The 20,342-nt window shown below is 34.1% G+C and overlaps 1 protein-coding gene across 1 annotated transcript; it reads right to left on the bottom strand.

The window, feature by feature from the left end:
- Positions 1-1,964: 1,964 nt before the first annotated feature.
- LOC120120726 (50S ribosomal protein L19-1, chloroplastic-like) lies at positions 1,965-4,312 on the bottom strand. The gene is made up of 5 exons (XM_039140276.1): positions 4,187-4,312; positions 3,752-4,093; positions 3,246-3,332; positions 3,028-3,161; positions 1,965-2,296 (listed from the first exon to the last, which is right to left on the bottom strand). Exons 1-5 carry the CDS (start codon positions 4,208-4,210, stop codon positions 2,188-2,190), a joined length of 696 nt encoding a protein of 231 aa, XP_038996207.1. The 5' UTR covers positions 4,211-4,312; the 3' UTR covers positions 1,965-2,187.
- Between the last annotated feature and the right edge of the window lie 16,030 nt (positions 4,313-20,342).

Below are 20,342 nucleotides of genomic sequence, written 5' to 3'. Positions count from 1 at the left end.
CATTGTTCTTCATCGAGTCTAGAGCTTTTAGGTTTGATTTTTCAACTAGAGCAATGTTCATTAACCCGCCACTATTTCACTATCAGATTGGTTCTAGAAATCAATTGGAAATTATTTCTCCATCTCTTTGCTTTCCAACGCCTTTTGAATCACCTTAATCCGATATCGGGAGCTTGAGATATGATCGATTTATTGAAGACAGTGCAGGCTATAATTTTGTTACGGGAATTTTATGCATGGATGATTTGGATGAGTTTGAGCCAAGGGAGACTCTTTTTAACTCCAGCAAGTGAAAAGCCATTGAAGGACTTATAATTCACCCATTCAAGGCATTCAAAGCTGATTTTTATCATCTAAATTCAAGGGTTGTTCATATTCTTCAAGGGAGCATGCAATGAAGGGTGATCTAATTCACTTGTTAAGACAATTTTCAGCATGGAATAACAAGAGTCTTCCACCCCTTGTACGAAATTAAGGCCAAATTCAGCTTCAAATTGTCTAGATTCATCCCCAAAATGATCTAGAATATTCAGCCAACTTTGAAGATAAGAAGAAAAAGCATTCAAGTGCATTTTATTGCTAAATTGATGAGAATATTTTCATCTTTTGAGTCTTTTCATATGCTGTTTATAAACACTATAAATAGACACCTTTGGGATCATTTGTAGGCACATATTTAAAGATATAAAACATATTTGAGAGGTTGCTTTCATTCTTGTTCTCTTGTAGAACTTTATCGGATTTAAGATAGTCTTGTATTCTTCATCCATTTCCTTTTGTTATAGCGTTGGTTCCAAGCTCATCTATAGCTAGTGCGTCACATTCCATATCCTACCACTTCTACCTTTCCACCTTATAATATTGTTGGTTCCTAACTCATATATAGTTAAAGGGTAACAATCCATTTCCTTGAGATTCTTCATACTACACACCAACTCTCTACTATCTTCACCAACCTTTTCATCCTTTATTTTCCTTAACCACAAGCATCACTCTTCCTACGCTGCTAATCCATTTCAACATATCTTTCATCTTTCCACTTCCATATTTTATTTATCCATTTCTATTTTACAACGTTATTTGCGAATTTCAGATTACATTCAAAGTAATGTGGAGTTCTTACTAGAATCACGATCTGGCACACTCATATATGACTCGGAACACAATCAAGATCATATAACTTATATTATATTTTTTTTTAAAAATAGCAACATATAAATACTAATATTATTAACAATTTAATTTTAAAAATCTAAAAATTAATATATTATTTTTTCGAGTTACACGTGAAATTTTCGAGTCAAGTATACAATAGCTCATTTCAACTCATTAAGAATTCAAGTTAAGTTTGAATTCGTGTTAAGTCCATTCAATTTAAGAGTTGACAAAATTTTAACCAAATCAATCTCGAACAATTCAAGATCTATCTCATCTTATTTACACTCTTATACATGAGATGTATCATTACGACACTTCCCCACTGTTACACCTATATAAAATAAATAATTTAATATTAGCTTTAAAATTTTCAATTCTCACCGTCACTTGTGCTAACCATAATATTAATACCTAACATTTCCCCCTTTTTTTAATAGTTAAGGATTCCCTTATCCTAGCTTCAAGAAAATACAGCCCTTAAGCTTGTTTAGCTTTTACAAAAACTGAATCATCGCATAGTTTAAGTGATAAAAGAAAATATTATTTTCCTTTTACGTTATAAATTTGAACAGCTGGACCTACATGCATGGTGTATGTGTTTCTAAGCGGCAATTTAGATGTTGCCTTTGTACACGTATTTATATCCAACACTCCATTAAGAAGCTGACGTGGAAGATGAGCATTTATGTTCCATTAAGAAACTGAAATGGAAGATGAGCATTTATGTTGCAATTGAGAGGGGGGAAAACATTGTTTTGAACCAATGCTTTCTCTTTCCTGCTGATGATATGGACAATGCAAATAACTAAAGAAAGAAGCTTTGCTTGAAGGCAAGATAAGAGTATTAACAAATAGCAAGATTGAAATGATTCAGTAGATAATTGAAGATGTGGACTCAGTTGTTGCCGAAATCAACTCGGAGCTTTCGACAATATCTTACACCAGAAGGAAAAGAGATCAACTCATAGAATTAAAGCTCTTACAACATGTATGCAACTAAGAAACTGCCTGTAATTTGGAGGGAATCTCTCATTTGAAAGTTGACAACCTGGGAAGCTTATCTCTTAGATAATACAGCCTCGCCCTCCTCACTTTCCGGTGTTTGACGACTTTAATCTCCTTTATGTTTGGCGAGTAACTGCGGTTATAAATTAAGAAGTGATAAAACATGGATCAACAAACATGATTCTGCATTCCATTAGTTGAATCATCATAAGAAGATTTATATACAGGGAAAATTTGAGCAAAAGATGAAATTAAGAAATTCGACTTCCATGGCAAACAACAAAACATCAAAAGAAGCCTGATATTGTAACAACTGCACGACTTCACGGATGATGTTTGGAAACATGAAAAGTATACAATTAACAGTTTTGAGGACTTTCTTTGATACGAGGAGATGAAACAATGCAAATTAAATGTATGTAAACACGAAGATCATTATGCATAACATAAATCAACCAAGATTTTAGCCAAATATGGTGAGACAATGTTTAGTCTGCACCATTACTAGTCTTCGATTCAGGCTAACTCAGCTTCTACCAAAGTAAGTTTCACAAATGCAATAAAAAGCCATCCCAATAACAGAAAAATGGAGGAAAAAGTAAATAAATCTAGGACTAGAATGACTCATAAAAGTGAAATTACAAAAATCGTTCTCCGTTCTTATTTATTTTCACGACTTCTATAAATTCAAGAACATTATTCAGAAATCTAGCTCCCATAAGTTCTCGTTAGATTCAAGATGATGCATTAGTTGGTTAATTAGGCCCAATAAATGAACGAATGCACTGGAACCGAATGAAGGAAATGGTCATATGGTCATCGTAACAAATAACAATTAGGCATAATTATAAAAGAAATACTTACACAGGGAATACAATCTCAACTCCAACGCCAGCAATAATTCTCCGAATTCGAATGGTGGTGTGGATACCGGCATTTTGTTTAGATATGATTATACCTTTGTACACTGACAGCCTACGCTTGTTTTCCGGAACTTCCTGTAAATCAAAGGAAGCATGAGAATAACAATCAAAACACATGATAAAAAGGAATTTAGTATGGATAACGCGAAACTCAATTACCAATTTAATCTCTACAATATCACCAGTCCTAAGATCTGGAATTGGCCTTTCCTTGTCTGATGCTTCAATTGCTCTTTTATTCAGTATCTACTCTCATTCACAAATGTGTTAAGATTCTCAAACCAGCTGAACAAAGTTAAGTTCTTTCTATGAAATGATACAACCATCTAAATAAAAAGTTGGGCTAAAGGTCCTCTCTTTTATCAAACAACTTAAGCATCTCAAAAGGAAATCACAAAGCCAAAAGTTTAATTCTCTTCTCGATTCCTACATAAGCAGGGATGGAGTATTTTATGTTGAGGGGACCAACTTATAGAATTTTAAGTGGAAGACGAACTTGTAAAATTTTAATTACCAAACAGATTTTCGACCAAAAATACAAAGAAAATATCTAAACAATATATAGGAATTTGAAAATTTTCCGTAAGGGCGAGCGCCCCCATCCGCACCAGGTCCATCCCTGTACATTATAAACATAAAGTACAGTAAAAGATTAACCAAATTACCCCCATAATATCACCAAGTTTAGCCCGGAGTTTATATGGCTCCCTGGGTTTCTCTTCTTCAACCTCATCTTCTCCTTCCTCTCCGGATTCAGCTCTCATTTCGGGTTCTTCAACACCATTTTCATTTGCTTCAGCTTCAGGGTTAGATTCTGCTCTCACAATGAAATCCCTTCGAGCAAAACAACCGAGACTGGACCCGACAGGGAATTTCAAATGAGACCCAGACACTGAAACCTTGGAAGTGGTTAATGGAGAAGGACCACGAGACAGAAATGCAGAGAACCCTTGGTTCTTAATTGGATGAAATGAATTGACTTGGTTTATGGGGAACATATGCAGTGCCTATAAATAATCAAAATCGAATGTGAAATGTAAAAGATTGTTGAAAATCAATGATGATAGTTAAGGAAAAAGATGAAGGGGCTAAGGGTTTACCTGAGGGAGAACTTGGGAGGCCATGGTGTTAGTATGGAGTCTCGGTAGCGATAGACGCTGCCTTATCTGTTTTGGAGAGGCTGGGAGAAACTTTAGATACACTTCTATAACAAGTCTTTATTTTTTTCCTTAAAGTTTCGAAGCACTTGTCCACAACAATTTCATAAAAATGGATATGTATAATCTCAAAATTAACTATAATATTTATAAAAATAATTATTTTTTAAAAATATTTTAGTCTTAATTTTTTATTGTAGGGTAAAAGTATGTTTAATATTTGACTAAGTAGTATTTCTTTATTTTTTTTAAAAAATATTTTACCCCCACTTAGTTTTATTTTAAGATAAAAAAACTCTTATTTTGGAGCGTTAATCATTTGTTAACCAACAATTTTTATTCATAAAGTAATCTTTTTGCTCTAAAATAAAACGTTAAGAATTAAATTGTTCCAAAAATCAAATAGGTATTAAAGTAACTATTTAATTAAATACTAAAGATATTTTTTTGACATTATGCCAAACTAATATGATTGATTTTTTTTTCTAAATGTAGTCTTTAAACTAAAAAATATTAATTTAGCTTTTTAATTAACGAAATCGAATGTTGATTATTATAACATTAATGTGATAATTTAAGATATTAGTGTGATAGTCTATGGTGTTAATATGATGTTTACAATGTATAATGATATGATAGAGGAGCTAAATTATTTTTTATCAAACTACGACATCAATGTAATATTTTACGGCATCATAAATCAAATTTAGTCCTTATCAACCCACAAAGTTCATAACATGCAAAATGTAATGCTCCTAAAAAGGCTCAAGTTCAAACTAGACCTAGGTGAAAAAGGCTACTAAAGATAACTCTTTTGGAGAGTTATCAGTTCATGTGGTCGACCCACAGAGAATTTTGACATCCAAATTCGGCATTGGAGATGAGGATCTCCACGAGAGTATTAAGAACACCCAATTGCCCAAGTCGGTATGCTAATCACCAGGTTGATAGAAACATCAGGATATACCTCAGTCAGTGCCAAGGCACTTCAGTTACTAACTGGGTGCAGATGCCCCAAGTAGAGTTTTAAATAGTAGGACGCAAATGCAATAGCGGCCGTTATTTCACGGTCATAGTGTCGTCCAAAATTGATATCGAATAATTTAACGATGGGCAACAAATTCACGTCGATAGCGGTCCGTCGCGCCTGTAATTTAACGGGTAACAGTGATAGCACCGATAATGAGACGCTATTACTGTTTTTCAATCATTGCTGCAAAAAAACTTAAAAGAGTTAGAATTATCACCCAAAAAACAATTGGAATTCTCACCCAAAAAGCAACTGGTAAAAGAAACTTGGACGATCGTGTTTATTATCAGACAGTGACACCACCGAAGAATATGGTCGAGTGGACGCTCGATAAAATTATATTAAAATGGAAGGTTGAGAATAGGGATATTTGAACTTGGAGAGAATTCACATAAAGGTTGAGGATGGGGAGATTTATACTTGGAGAGAACTAGACGATTGAGAGAATTAGAGAGAAAAGCTTCAAGAATTTTCTTTTATCATGTTATGTTTGGGTTTTAACTCAAAAAACAAAAGGTAATAGTTTGGGTCGTCCACTCTCGCTGGCTACTCCGACTCCCATTTCCTCCCTTTTATATATTTTAAATAAATTCTAAAATATATTTTTAAGGGATATGTCAATTTGTTATCCTTATCTTTTATAATTTATAATTTAATCATCACTTTAGAATGTAAACTTTTGTTTATGCAGTTGTTACTATTTCGAAGTAAACACGAGACATTCGGTACTCAACAAACACAAAGAGCTTGGAATCAAATGAATCCAAGTAAATAGTTAATTAAATTATTTAATTTATATTATTTAATTATATTATACATCTTACTTCTTTTAAATAATAATGTATTCTCAATGTCATCACTCATCATTAATTATCTTATTCTATTATCGGGTTTTTAAAATTTTATATTTGGTTAAACTATATTATATATATGTCATATTAACATTCTAAAAATCATTAAAATGACTCATTATAATTATAATTATAATTATTATATTTTAGGATAAGTTGTGTGAAATTTAAAAAAAATTCATGACATCGATGGCATCTGTTATGTCTGCAACTGTGATAAACGCGACGCAATTGAAAACGTGACTGCGGACGCTCTTTAAATCCCTGGCCCCAAGTACTCTCGAGGAGTAAGTTTGCGGGGTGTATATTTTGGTGTAATATTCTAGAATTTTACCCTAAGTAATAAGAGTGGTATAGGTCAAGTAGAGAGTTGCGAGTCTTGAGGTGTAGATATCCCTCTAATTTCACCAGTATGCATTCATGCACGAATAGTAATATAATCAACTAAGTGAGTCAAGCCCCATCAACGATGCCTTTGTGTTTGTATATGAGCATGATTTATATACAACACATGAAAGCATGCAGTGTAGTATAATACCATAGTTTTTATTATTTCAGACTAAAAGATATCAAGTACATTAAGCTACATTTTACCAGTATTAGTTGTCAACGAATAACTCATTAGTGCTAGGAGATAGTGAGTGTCAAATGTAGAATCTCATAATCCTTCATCAGTGTGCGGTTGCCATAGACATTCGTTTTGTGATGTGTACTCTTCAGGAGAGTCAAATGTTGTTAGTTTCGCACGGTAAGTGGTTGAGTCCTAGTTGTGAGCACCTTAGGTGCTCGACCAAACTAGTAGTGCGTATATAAACTGCAAGGCAAATGAGAAACAGTCAGATACCGTGGATGAGTATTAAATCAGAGTTACATAGTAGAAGCGTAGAGCTCAATGTTAAGAAGTCAAGACTTATCATCATATATTTAGTAGTCTATATCGAGAAAGTGTTGGCAACTGTCAAAGATCTCAGGGTGTAACATGATGATTTATTTACGTTCAGCAGATAAAAGAGGTATTCGGTTTATGCAGTGAGTTAACTCGATTAAGTAAGGTTCACCATAGAAGGATTTAGTGATAGCAGTTGAGTAGTAGAGTAGTGTTCTCCCTGCGAAATGTTCAAAGTATTCAGAGTTAGGACAACCAAAGTAAGACTCAATGCTTTTCACCTTCTTAAAAGTGGTTACTTCAAGATTGACATAATTAGCACCCAATAAGAACAATGGTTATAGATCAATATGTAAGTTGTTGAGTTGCAAGTCATGTAAGGACTTATTCAGTGAGGAGCAAGTTGATATGAGTTTAGATGCTTTGAGATTTCTAAGTGTTTGACCTAAGAATGTGTCATTGTTTGGACCGAGTAAAGTTCGAGGATGATTTTTTTAAAATGAGGGGAGTACAACACCCCAAATTTTGGGCTAGTAGTTTTGGGTTTACCCAATATGTAAGTGAACCGCATTAAATTCATTAGTAAAGTCGTTAGGCTGAGTTGGGCTTAATTAAGCTTGAATTGGGCCTAATTAACCATAAAAAGAGGGTTTTTGAATAGTACAAAGAAATGGAATGACCAAAAGCATAATATCCTCATTTTGTAAAGATGCGGGTTTTATATATTATTTCTATTTCTCTCCTCTTCAATTTGTTCTTATTCTTCTTCTTTATTTCTCTATCATTTCTTCTCCATACTTCCTCTTAAACATCTTAGCTAAAAGGTAAGTTTTTGGGCATCTTTCCTACTTCAATTTCATTCCTAATTCATCTATAGACATCATTATTATAAAGCAAAGCTTTGGGTACTTTGATTGTAAGAAAATTGGGGTTTTGTCATCCAAGCCTTAGAGGGAGGTGTTTGGTGTTTAAAAGAGCTTTATTTCAGGATTCCAATATCAATGTAGTGTATTTGTAATCCTTTGGAGTACAAAGTTTTCATAAATTTCAATAACTTACTAAGATTTGTGTAGGTTAGTATTTTAGGGTTTTACATTTGATTCATGCCATAAATCACGAATTTGTTGTAAAGCATGTGCATTATGACACCTTAAGTCCCTAAATAACTACACACATCATTAGTACATGATTTAAAATCAAACCATGGCCTTTAGTGAGATTTATAGTATTTTCTAAGCTTAAAATAACTATTTTAGGGTTTTAATATCGATACTGGGATGAACTGTATCGATATTGGAATAATCGGGGCAAAAATTAAGGATTTGGGCTGGGAGTATCATATTGCCAGGGGAGTAGCAGTATCGATACTCAGGGTGGCATTATCGATACTTAGCACCTTTTTCAACAACAAAATGTATTTTTGGTATCGATACTCATAGGGGTATTGATACTTGGCCCTAGAGTATCGATACTGGAAGTAGAGTATCGATACTACTCACTTGGGATGGCTAGATTTGACCCGGTTAAAACCTGTAAGGGTTAAGGATCATCTGTAATAGTAAGAAATAGTATGTGAGGAATGTAAATGGCCAAAGGGGCCCATAGACACTCATAGGAGTGGGTTATAATAGTTGTAACCATACTAAGCGTAATACGCTAAAATATATTCAGTCGAGGATGTATACAGACTGTTGAGGATGAGGATTGCTACGAAGGATATATTGAAAAATGGTACAATAAGTAAGTCAGACCTAGTGACCATCGTTGAATCACGAAACACGAAGAGACTTTTCTTGAGTTAGAGTGACTAAAGCATCCTTAAGTAACGAACGACTAGAATATAGCAGCTTAATAAATAACAAAAGTAACAGACTAATAAGCCTTTGTACAACACTCTAAATGAGATAACATATGAGATAACAACTAGTGAAAGAATAACCTTACTTTAGTGAGTCCAGCTATGCTACGATATATCCAAGTTACCTTAGTTACCCTAGTGGGGAATTGTCAATGAACCAAGCACTTTAGGAGCAAACTAGGACACGAGGCCCGAATACTCACGAGGAGTGGATTAGCGATGTCAGTGTTATGTGGCCTTTGGGCCTTAGGTATGTATTGTAATACCCCAAATATCTGGTCGGTGACCAGAGTAAAAGTATTTTAAATTTTGGTGGGTTAAAGTGGGTAGATTGAAAAGTATAGGGAATGATTTAGGAAATTGTGTTTAAGACTAATTAGTAAGAATAGAAGAATAGAATGACACTATGGTCCTTTGGAGGGAAATGAATTTAATATTCATTATTGTTAAGGATATTTAATAAGGGGATAAGTCAAAGTGGTTATCTTCTTCTTCCTTGTAATCTCGTGCCCCCCTTATCCAAGATAAGGATTCTTCAATGTTGGTTTTTATTTTCATTTTTGGGTTGGTTTTGAAACCTTAAGTGATATAGAGGCTTAAGGAAAGTTCAAGGAGGATTAAAACTAAGTGATGAAGGTTTTATTTGAGATTTAAGAAAATGGGTTTTTATTGATATGATGAAATATGGTTTTTTTATTGAACTTTAAAAGTATTTTTGACTTGCCAAAGAAGTAAATAAGAGATTTGGAGCCTTAGAAGTGATTAAAAACATGTTTGAAAAATTGGTGTGATTCTTAGTTTTAAGTGTTCTTTGGAGATTTTAGATGTTATAAAAAGATTTATGGATGTAAGTTAGTTGGATTAAGTAATGATGAGTTTAATGGTATGATTGGGGATAAAAGTAAGAGATTTAGGTGAAAATATGGTAAAAACTGAAGTGAAATATGTAAAATATGGGTAAAGGTATCGGTACTGGAAGAACAGTACCGATAATATAGGTTTAAATTTGAGGAAAAAGGATGAATACGATGAACAATATTGATATTGATGCAAGTAGTATCGATACTGCTGTGGGGGTATCGATACTAAGAAGAAGGTATCAATAATATAGATTCCATAATACAAAAATGGTATCGATACTGAAAGGAGTATCAGTACCATAGTAGGGAAGTATTGATACCATAGGAGGGGTACCGATACTACTCAGTCAGAAATTTTAAGTTAGGGCAAATTTTAATAGAATTCGAAATTTAATAGTACTTTTGAGTATTAGTACTTTAGATAAATGTTAGTAAGTATACTAATATCATATTGTATGTGTGATTATGGATGCTTATGTAGATCGTAATCGAGCTCCCGAGTCAATCAAACAAAAAGGCAAGGATAAAGTCGTAGAATAGTCAGACTACATCGGTGCATAATAGTGAGTGCAATTATTATGTACATTGAGAGTTATAATTGCATGATGGTTAATGTATATGTTGCATTTTTATGTATCTGCACTAAGTGTGCAACCCACAAAATTCATAATAAGTTTATGAACAACCATATCGGAACTAAGTGTGCAACACACATAATTCATAATAAGTTTATGAATAACCATATCGACACTAAGTGTGCAACCCACATAATTTATAATAAGTTTATGAACAACTGTATCGACACTAAGTGTGCAACCCACAGAATTTATAATAAGTTTATGAACAACTGTATCGACACTAAGTGTGCAACCCACGGAATTCATAATAAGTTTATGAACAACCATATCGACACTAAGTGTGCTACCCACAAAATTCATAATAAGTTTATGAATGACCATATCGTCACTAAGTGTGCAACCCACGGAATTCATAATGAGCTTATGAATGATCGTATTGGCACTACGTGTGCACCCCAAAGAACTTATAATGATTTGAAATAATTAATTCGTATTTTGATAGTTATGATATACTTATGTATTGATTTCACCTAATTAGTGTTATTACCTCACTAAGTAAATACATAACGTGTATTGATTTCACACGTAGATTTTAACGAGCAGAGTAAGGAGTGCATCTGACATTTCCAATCAAGGGTCGCCTCATCAGTAACTGTACGACAACTATGTCTACTTTTGATGTTGTTAGCTGGCATGTAATAGATTTATTATAATGCTCTGAAAGTATTTTGACTTATGATGATGTAAAAAAATTTTAATATGTCGAACCTTTAAGATATGTTTACATATTATAAGTTAATGAACATTTTATATTATTAAATTAAAATATTTTATGATTGGAAACAATATTTTTACTAGTTCTTCAAAAGCGAAAAGTTTTAAAAGTTATGTGACATTTATGACTCGTGTATAGAAACATATACGGGAATTGGGTGTTACATTTATTGGTATCAGAGCTACATGTTTAGTTGATTCTCGGCCGAAATTGGGTGTATTTTACAATAAAAAGGGTTTATATGTCACTGAGATGTCAAGGTTACTGATAGGGTGTAGTTAGAATATGATTGATGTCACTCCTTACTAACTTAAGTGTTATCCTTATGTATGTTCTATTAGATGTCAGATTCTATGAATTCACAGAAAATGACTGGTCAAGAAATTAGAGAAGGGTTGGGTAGCTAGAGCTATGAAGCTAATAATGAGTATCTGATCCTGTCCAAAAATGCTAGTGCACCGGTACATCAGGGTTTACTAGTGCCAGAGTTTGGAGCTTTTATGTAGGCTCTTGATGCAATCTTGACTAGATTTCAACCTCCTCCGCCTCCCCTATTCCTCCAGCACCACAGATGTTAATTCCAAAAGTGTTGAGAAGTTTGGGAGCTCTTGAGTTCCGAGGAGAAGAGGATGAAGGTCCAATGGATGGTGATTTATGGTTAAACAACATTATGGTGATGTTGGAAAGTCTTCAATGCTCAGATCATGAAAAGTTGGGCGAAGCTGTATCTTTACTTCGAGTATCAGCTCGAATGTGGTGGACAAACACTACGATGTATGCAGCACCTGAGCAAGTGACCTGGCAATTCTTTCAAGATGAGTTTAAGAACAAGTACATCGGGGAGCAGTTTATGCAGTCAATGCTGTTAAAGTTTCTTAATCTGAAACAAGGCGATCGAGTAGTACATGAGTATGAGGCTGAGTACAACAAGCTTAGTCGTTATGTTACTGAGGTAGTTTCCAATGATAAAGCCCAACGTGATTGGTTCATTGAGGGTTTGAGACCTAAGTTAAAAGAGATGATGTTGGCTTTAAATTTTCCTAGCTTGTAAAAAGTTATTAACCGAGCTAAGGCCATTGAAAGAGCTCAAGAGGAGACTTTTACAGCAGAGCAGGGTATGCATACGGAAAAAAGAGTTGGAATGTCTCCAACTTCCCATCATGCTAAGAGAGGTAAGGGTATATAGTTCCCGATACAATAACAAAGATGGTTCTGCTGTAATTTCACATAAGAATAAGTAATCACCGTGTTTAGCTGCTAGCTCGGGTAGAGCCTGTGGAGAAAGAACTAATCCATGTCAGACATGTGGGAAATTTCATCGTGGAGTGCATAGATTACTCAATGGTGCTTGTTTCCATTGTGGTGAAACTGGTCACTATGCATTAAATTGTTCAAAGAGATTCAGAGACAGATCAGTAGCAACATCTAATAAAAGCCGAGGAAGAGGTAAATTCTGCGAACAATCTGAGTCAAACTAGCGACAAGAGATTGGGGGAGTGGCCCAAATTTATAATATTAAGACTAATGAGGATCTGGATGACCCAAAGATTTTAACAGGTACATTTCATCATGTTGATGAACATGTATTTGTTTTGATTGACCCTAGTTTTGCATACTCTTATATTAGTACAAAGTTGGTTAGAGTTAGAGGATTTCCTTTAGAACCAATCTTTAGTGAGATGATAGCAGTAAACCCTGTGGGTCATAGTGGAAGGGTAACTCATGTGTGTAGAAAATGCCCGATAAAGGTTCAAGGGGTTGTGTTTCCGATAAACTTGACAAAATTTTCTTTCGACGAATTTGAAATTATTTTGGGCATGGATTGGTTGTCTCCACATCATGGATGGATTGATTTTCGTAAGAAGCGATTGCTTTTGAAGGATGCGAAAGGTTCAGAAGTCATACTAATTGGTGAAAAAGTGAAATCACACTCCAGTGTGATATCAACAATGACTGCAAGGAAAATGATGTCGTAAGGGTATATAGCTTTCCTAACTAACGTGATAGACACTCGAATATCAGAAGCGAGATAAGGTGATATCCCAACAGTTCAGGATATGTTTTTCCGAAGGAATTACCGGGCTTACCTCTAGATCGTGAGGTGGAATTCCAAATTGAAGTTTACCGGGGTACTGAACCTATTTCTATGGCTCCGTATCGAATGACTCCAACTAAGTTAAGAGAATTAAAGGCCTAATTGCAAGAGTTGCTCGATAAAGGATTTATCATACCCATTGTTTCTCATTGGGGAGCACCTATGTTTTTCTTGAAAAAGAATGACGGATCTATGTGATTATGTATAGATTATCATCAATTAAATAAAGTAACAATAAAGAATAAGTATCCTTTTCCGAGGATTGATGATATGTTCGATCAGCAGAAAGGCGCGTCAGTGTTCTCTAAGATAGACCTGCAGTCAGGATATCACCAATTAAAGATTAAATAGGAGGATATTTCAAAGACAACCTTTCAGACTCGATATGGACATTACAAATTTGTGGTGATATCATTCGGATTAACTAATTCTCCTGTTGCATTTATGGATTTGATGAACCGAGTATTCTAACCTTATCTAGATCAATTTTTGGTCGTATTTATCGATGATATTTTGGTGTATTCAAAGTCAAGAGAGGAGGATGATGTTATCTTCGTGTTGTCCTTTAGACTCTTCGAGAGAAGAAGTTGTATGCCAAATTATCCAAGTGTGAATTTTGATTAGCCGAGGTTGCTTTCCTTGGCCATATAGTCTCTGCAGAAGGCATAAGAGTAGATCCCAAAAAGATTCAAGTTATAGTAGATTGGCACCAAAGAATGTTTCTGAAGTTTGGAGTTTTTTGGGGCTTGTTGTTTATGATAGACGGTTCGTAAACAACTTTTCAATGTTGTTTTCACCGCTAACTAAATTGTTGAGGAAATATGTGTCTTTTGTTAGGTCGGAAAAATGCCAAGAAAGTTTTGAAATGTTAAAGAGGATTGTCACAGAGGCACCAATGCTTGTACAACCTGAGTCGGGTAAAGACTACGTAGTTTTTAGTGATGCATCTCATAATGGATTGGGATATGTGCTTATGCAAGAAAGGAAAGTTGTGGCCAATGCCTCGAGACAGCTGAAGACTCACGAGAGAAATTACCCGACGCATGACTTAGAATTGGCAGCTGTCGTGTTCGCTTTGAAGATTTGTCGTCATTATTTGTATGGTGAACGGTTTCATATTTATACAGATCACAAAAGTCTAAAGTATTTGTTGACTCAAAAAGAACTAAATTTGAGGCAGAGAAGATGGATCAAGCTTTTAAAAGATTATGATGTGATCATCGATTATTGATAGGGAAGCGGTGGTGGGTTAATGAACGTTTCTCTTGTTGAATAATCAAACCTAGAAAGCTTTAGACTCAATAAAGAACAAAGGGGGATGAATAGGGAAAGTGGGGGTAGCAACTAAGGTCTTTTAGAGTTTCTTTTAAGTGCTGGAAACAAGGTAAGAAACAAGATTAGAACAAGATAAACAAAAGATAAAGAAATTGAAAATAAAATATGATAACCAAGAAATCAAAAGATCTCCCTTATGAAGGTGAACGGTAAAGATGATTGATGGTGTGGATGGATATATGGAAAATCTATGGATAATGTCCTATCGAGCCCTCCTAATCGCAATGAAAAGCCAAACACGATAATATGGCTCTAACCAACCCTCCTAGTAGCGATGAAAAGGCAAATTGGAATCTGAAGATTAATCTCCCTGACAAGAACTTGAAAGAACTCCAGGAGAAGAAGCTTCGAAGGCACAAGGCAATCAACACTTGCAAAAACAAACTCTCGTTGTATTATTAATCAAAGAAATATGTCTTACAAAGTTGAATGAAGCCTCCTTTATATAGGGGCTGAGTTCTAAAGGTCTTAAATTACTAATGAATAAAATAATAACAAACTAAACATGTATTAACTCTAATTCCTAATAAAATAATAATAACTAAAAATATTATTTTAACCCAACCTTAATTTCTAATAAAATAATAAATCTAATCCTAAAAGATAATGCATCATCCTATATTAAATTATATTACAAATAATCAATATAAATATTGAAAATTCGTAATATTTACAAAATCATGTATTAATCTCGTATAGAAATTTTTACATGTGTTTTCTTCACTAAAATGAATGTATCTTGAGTTTCTAATATCAGATTGATGCAATTAAAGAACCGTTAGAAAGATAAGAGACATAAGGTTGTATGTCCAGAAGACATATTGACCAAATAGTATCAGGATCCCATTCAAAAAGTCATTACAAGTCTACTGTTGTTTTAGTCTTCTTTTCCAAGGCTTGGATGAGTGGATCATTTGGAAGAGTTATTACTTCTTCCTTTGATGTGTGCCTTGCGATGCATGTATCAATTATCATCCAAGAAAAGCTAATGTAGTAGCTGATGCACTTAGTCGAAAGACTTTTGCAGCTTTACGAGCTTTGGATGCTTTTATGTCATTAAAGGAAGATGGTACCTTGATTGTTGAACTTAAGTTAAAGCTGATGCTTTTGGATCGGATAAAAGAGTTGCAAGGAAAAGATGAAAAATGCTTTGCAAGAATTGTGCAAATAGAGAAAGGTGAAGCCAAAGACTTTGAAATCAGGTTTGATGGATGTTTATATTATCGTGGAAGACTTTGCATTCCAGATAATGAAGAATTGAAGAAAGATATTCTTTCTGAGGTACATTATAGTCCTTTGATGATGTATACAGGCGGGAAAAAGATGTATCATGATATAAAGAGTCGTTGGTGGCCTGACATGAAAATGGTTATATCCGAGTTTGTTGCAAGATGCCTGACATGTCAGCAAGTGAAAGCTGAACATCAAGTGCGTTATGGATTGCTACAACCGATATTCATTCCTGAGTGGAAGTGGGAACGAGTTACAATGGATTTTGTTTCAGGGCTACCTTCGGCACCCTGTAAAAAGGACCCAATATGGGTAATTGTGGACAGATTGATAAGGACGGATCATGTTATTCCAGTTCAAGTAGATTACTCGATGGATAAGTATGTGGAGTTGTATATAAAAGATATAGTTAGGCTGCATGGAGTGCCTATATCGATAGTGTCCGGTCGAGACCCAATGTTCACTTCAAGATTCTGGAAGTCATTGCACGAGGCATTGGGTACTCGATTGAATTTCAGTATGGCTTTTCATCCGCAGATAGATAGCAGTCAGAGCGAACTATTCAGGTATTGAAGGAAATGCTAAGGGCATGCGTGATAGAATTCAAAGGATCATGGGAAATATATTTTCCTTTATCAGAATTTTCTTATAATAACAGTTACCAATCGAGTATTAAGATGGCTCCGTATGAAGTCTTGTATGGGAGGAAGTGGCGAATACCATTAAATTAGTTTGAGATAAAAGGTCGAGATCTAGTTGGCCCTGATTTAATGAAAGAAATGAAAGATAAAGTGAAAATTATCCAATATAATCTTAATATAGCCTTCAATCGACAAAAGTCTTATGTTGATCTAAAAATAAAAGAGATTGAATATCAGGTGGGGGATAAGGTATTTCTGAAAGTATTACCTTGGAAGAAAGTGTTGTGGTTTAGGTGCAAAGGAAAGTAGAGTCCGAGATTTATTGGACCTTATGAAATTTTAAAAAGGGTCAGACCAATAGCTTATTAGTTAGATTTTCCTCCCAATATGGATAAGATCCACAAGGTGTTTCATGTATCGATGCTCAGGAAGTATCGATAAGATCCATCGCATATAATCACACCAGAGGAAATTGACATACGACCAGATTTGACTTACGAGGAAGAACCATTATAGATTTTGGCTCAGGAAAACAAAGAACTGCGTAACAAGAAGATCCCTCTAGTTAAAGTGCTTTGGCAAAATAATAAAGTAGAAGAAGCTACTAGGGAAAGAGAGGAGAACATGAGGAAGCAGTTACCACACCTCTTCTTGCCATGTACTTCTTTAAATTCGAGGACAAATTTTCTTAAGGGGAAGAATTTTAATACCCCAAATATCTTGTTGATGACCATAGTGAAAGTATTTAAATTTTGATGGCTTAAAGTGAGCAGATTGAAAAGTATAGGGAATGATTTAGGAAATTATGTTTAAGACAAATTAGTAAGAATGGAAGGACATTATGGTCCTTTGGAGGGAAATGAATTTAATATTCATTATTATTAAGGATATTTAATAAGGGAAATAAGGGGATAAGTCAAAGTGGTTATCTTCTTCTTCCCCGTAGTCTCGTTCCCTTCATAGGCAATGTAAAGATTCTCCAATGTTGGTTTTTTTTTCATTTTTGGGTTGGTTTTGAAACCTTAAGTGATATAGAGGCTTAAGGAAAGTTCAAGGAGGATTAACACTAAGAGATGAATGATTTATTTGAGATTTAAGAAAATGGGGTTCTGAGTGGTATGATGAAATATGGTTCTTTGTTGAAGTTTAAAAGTATATTTGACTTGCCAAAGAAGTAAATGAGCATTAGAAGTGATTAAAAAAATGTTTAAAAAATTGGTGTGATTCTTAGTTTTGAGTGTTCTTTGGATATTTTGGATGTTATAAGAAGATTTATGGATGTAAGTTAGTTGGATTAAGTAATGATGAGTTTAACGGTATGGTTGGGGATAAAAGTAAGAGATTTAGGCAAAAATGTGGTAAAAATTGAAGTGAAATATTTAAAATATGGGTAAAGGTATTGGTACTGGAAGAACAGTACCGATACTATAGGTTTAAATTTGAAGAAAAATGATGAATATGATGAACAATATCGATACGGATGCAAGTAGTATCGGTACTGCTGTAGGGGTATATGTAATACCCCAAATATCATGTCAGTGACTTTATTGAAAAGATTTAAAATTTAAAGACTCGATTGTATAAATGATAAAATATAGGAAATGATTGGAATAGTGTTTATGACCAATATGTATAAATGAATGAATATAGAGGGTAATTAGGTCCTTTAAGGAGAAATAAATTTAAAATTCATTCCTTATTAGGGATTTAGGAAGAAAAAAGGGACAAATAAACCATTTGAGTTATTTTTTTTCTTCTTCCTCGTGCAAGGACTATCCTCTACAGCCGAAGGTAAGATTTAATTTAACCAGCTCTTCCTCTTGTTTTTAGGATGTAGTTGGAACATTGAGTATTATGAAAGCTTAAGGAAGGGTTAAGTAGGATTAAAATTAGGAGATGGTTGAAATATTTGAGATTGAAGAAAACGGGTTTTTGAATGATATGTTAGGATATGAGTTTTTATAGTTGGTTATTATTATATTTGACTTGTCAAATAAGTAAATAAAATATTAGAAGATTGGTTGGGATTACGAACATGTTAGAAAAAGTGGTATAATTCTTGGGTAAAATTGTTCTTTGGAAATTTAAGATGTTTTAAGAAGTTAAATGAAAGAAAGTTAGTTGGGATAAGTAAAGAAGAGTTTAATGGTATTGTTGGGTGTAAATATAAGAAAAATTGACCAAATTTGGGTAATAATCAGGCTGAAAAATGGAATAGTTAGGTAAGGGTATCGGTACTGATAGAACCGTACCGATACTATAGGCTTAATTTGGATGAAATCAGCTGAACAATATCGATTCTGAGGGGGTATCCATACTATGAAGAGGGTATCGATACCATTGCATCATAATGTAGAAATGGTATCGATACTATAATGGAGTATCGATACCAAGTATAGTAGTATAGATACCATGGTAGGGGTATCGATAGTAGTGAGCCTGGAATTGTAGGATAGGATGAAAGTATTATGGAAATCTAAATAATAGTACCTATGATTATTATTAAAGTATAAATGTTAGGAAATATACTAACATTTATTATGATATATGTCTTTAATGGATGCTTGTGTAGATCATAATCAAGCTCCCAGGTCAAGTAAAACGAAAGGCAAAGATAAAGTAGCTGAGTAGTCAGACTTGCGCTTTGGATATTATAGCAAGGCAAGCTAGGCGAGTGCATTTATTATGTAGCTACATGTTATAATAGTCATAGATGTATGATTGCTTAATAATTATATGGTGATTACCAAATAGGCACTATATGTGCAATCCACAGAATTCATCATGAGTTGCTTAACAACTGTACAGGCACTATGTGTGCAATCCATGAAATTCATCATGAGTTGATGAACAACCGTACATGCACTATGTCTGCAATCCACGGAATTCATCATGAGTTGGTGAACAACCATACATTCACTATGTGTGCAATCCACGGAATTCATTATGAGTTGATGAACAACCGTACAAGCACTATGTGTGCAATCCATAGAATTCATCATGAGTTGATGAACAACTGTACATGCACTATGTGTGCAATCCATGAAATTCAACATGAGTTGATGAACAACCATACAGGCACTATGTGTGTAACCCACGAAATTTATCATAAGATGATGAACAACCGTACAGGAACTATGTGTGCAACCCACGGAATTCATCATGTGTTGATGAACGACCGTATAGGCACTACGTGTGCATCTAAATAAAATGATCATAACTAGAAAGTTGGTAAATTACCGTGTTAGCACTACGAGTGCAAAATTACAGGGTTTATAAGAAATTAAAAGAATTAATTGATATTATGAATAATTATTAGAGTAGAAATTGTTCTAAAATAAAAGACTAAATGCCTAACCGTGCATTTGGAAGAAAGGTGCCAATAATGCAAGTTAGAAGAAAGGCTAAATGCCTTTAGGATGAAGGCTAAATGCCTTTAAGATAAAAGACTAATGTCTAATGGTGCGTTTTGGTAAAAAGGTGCCACTAATACAAGTTAGGTGAATAACAGTGCATAATTGGCATGAAAGGATGCCACAAATGAAAATAAATAACGGTATATTAATGGTATATAAGGTGTCACTCATGATAATTATAAAAGATAAAGGACCATTTGATACTTATTGCAATACATGTACAGTACTTTCTCATTTAACGTACATAGGAAAATAAAGAATAATTGGGAAAATATACAGAATGATAGATATGATGGGATTACTAATAATGATTTCGATGACTGTATGAAAGAAAAATATGGTTTAACTTATAAGGATTTATCTGATCTTAATGGAGTATGTGATTTAGTTCGTCATTAAATAGTCATGAGATACTTATGTATAAATTACAGATTCTTTACAATATTATGCCCCACTAAGTATATACTTAACGTGTGTTGATTTCAAACGTAGGTAACAACAAAGACTAATCGGATACTGGGAGCAGGGGCAGCTATCATCAATC

The sequence above is a fragment of the Hibiscus syriacus genome, unplaced genomic scaffold (genome assembly GCF_006381635.1).
Source record: "Hibiscus syriacus cultivar Baekdansim isolate YM2019G1 unplaced genomic scaffold, ASM638163v2 tig00110346_pilon, whole genome shotgun sequence".
Lineage (NCBI taxonomy): Eukaryota > Viridiplantae > Streptophyta > Magnoliopsida > Malvales > Malvaceae > Hibiscus > Hibiscus syriacus.
This window is presented reverse-complemented; position numbering and strand designations above follow the sequence as displayed.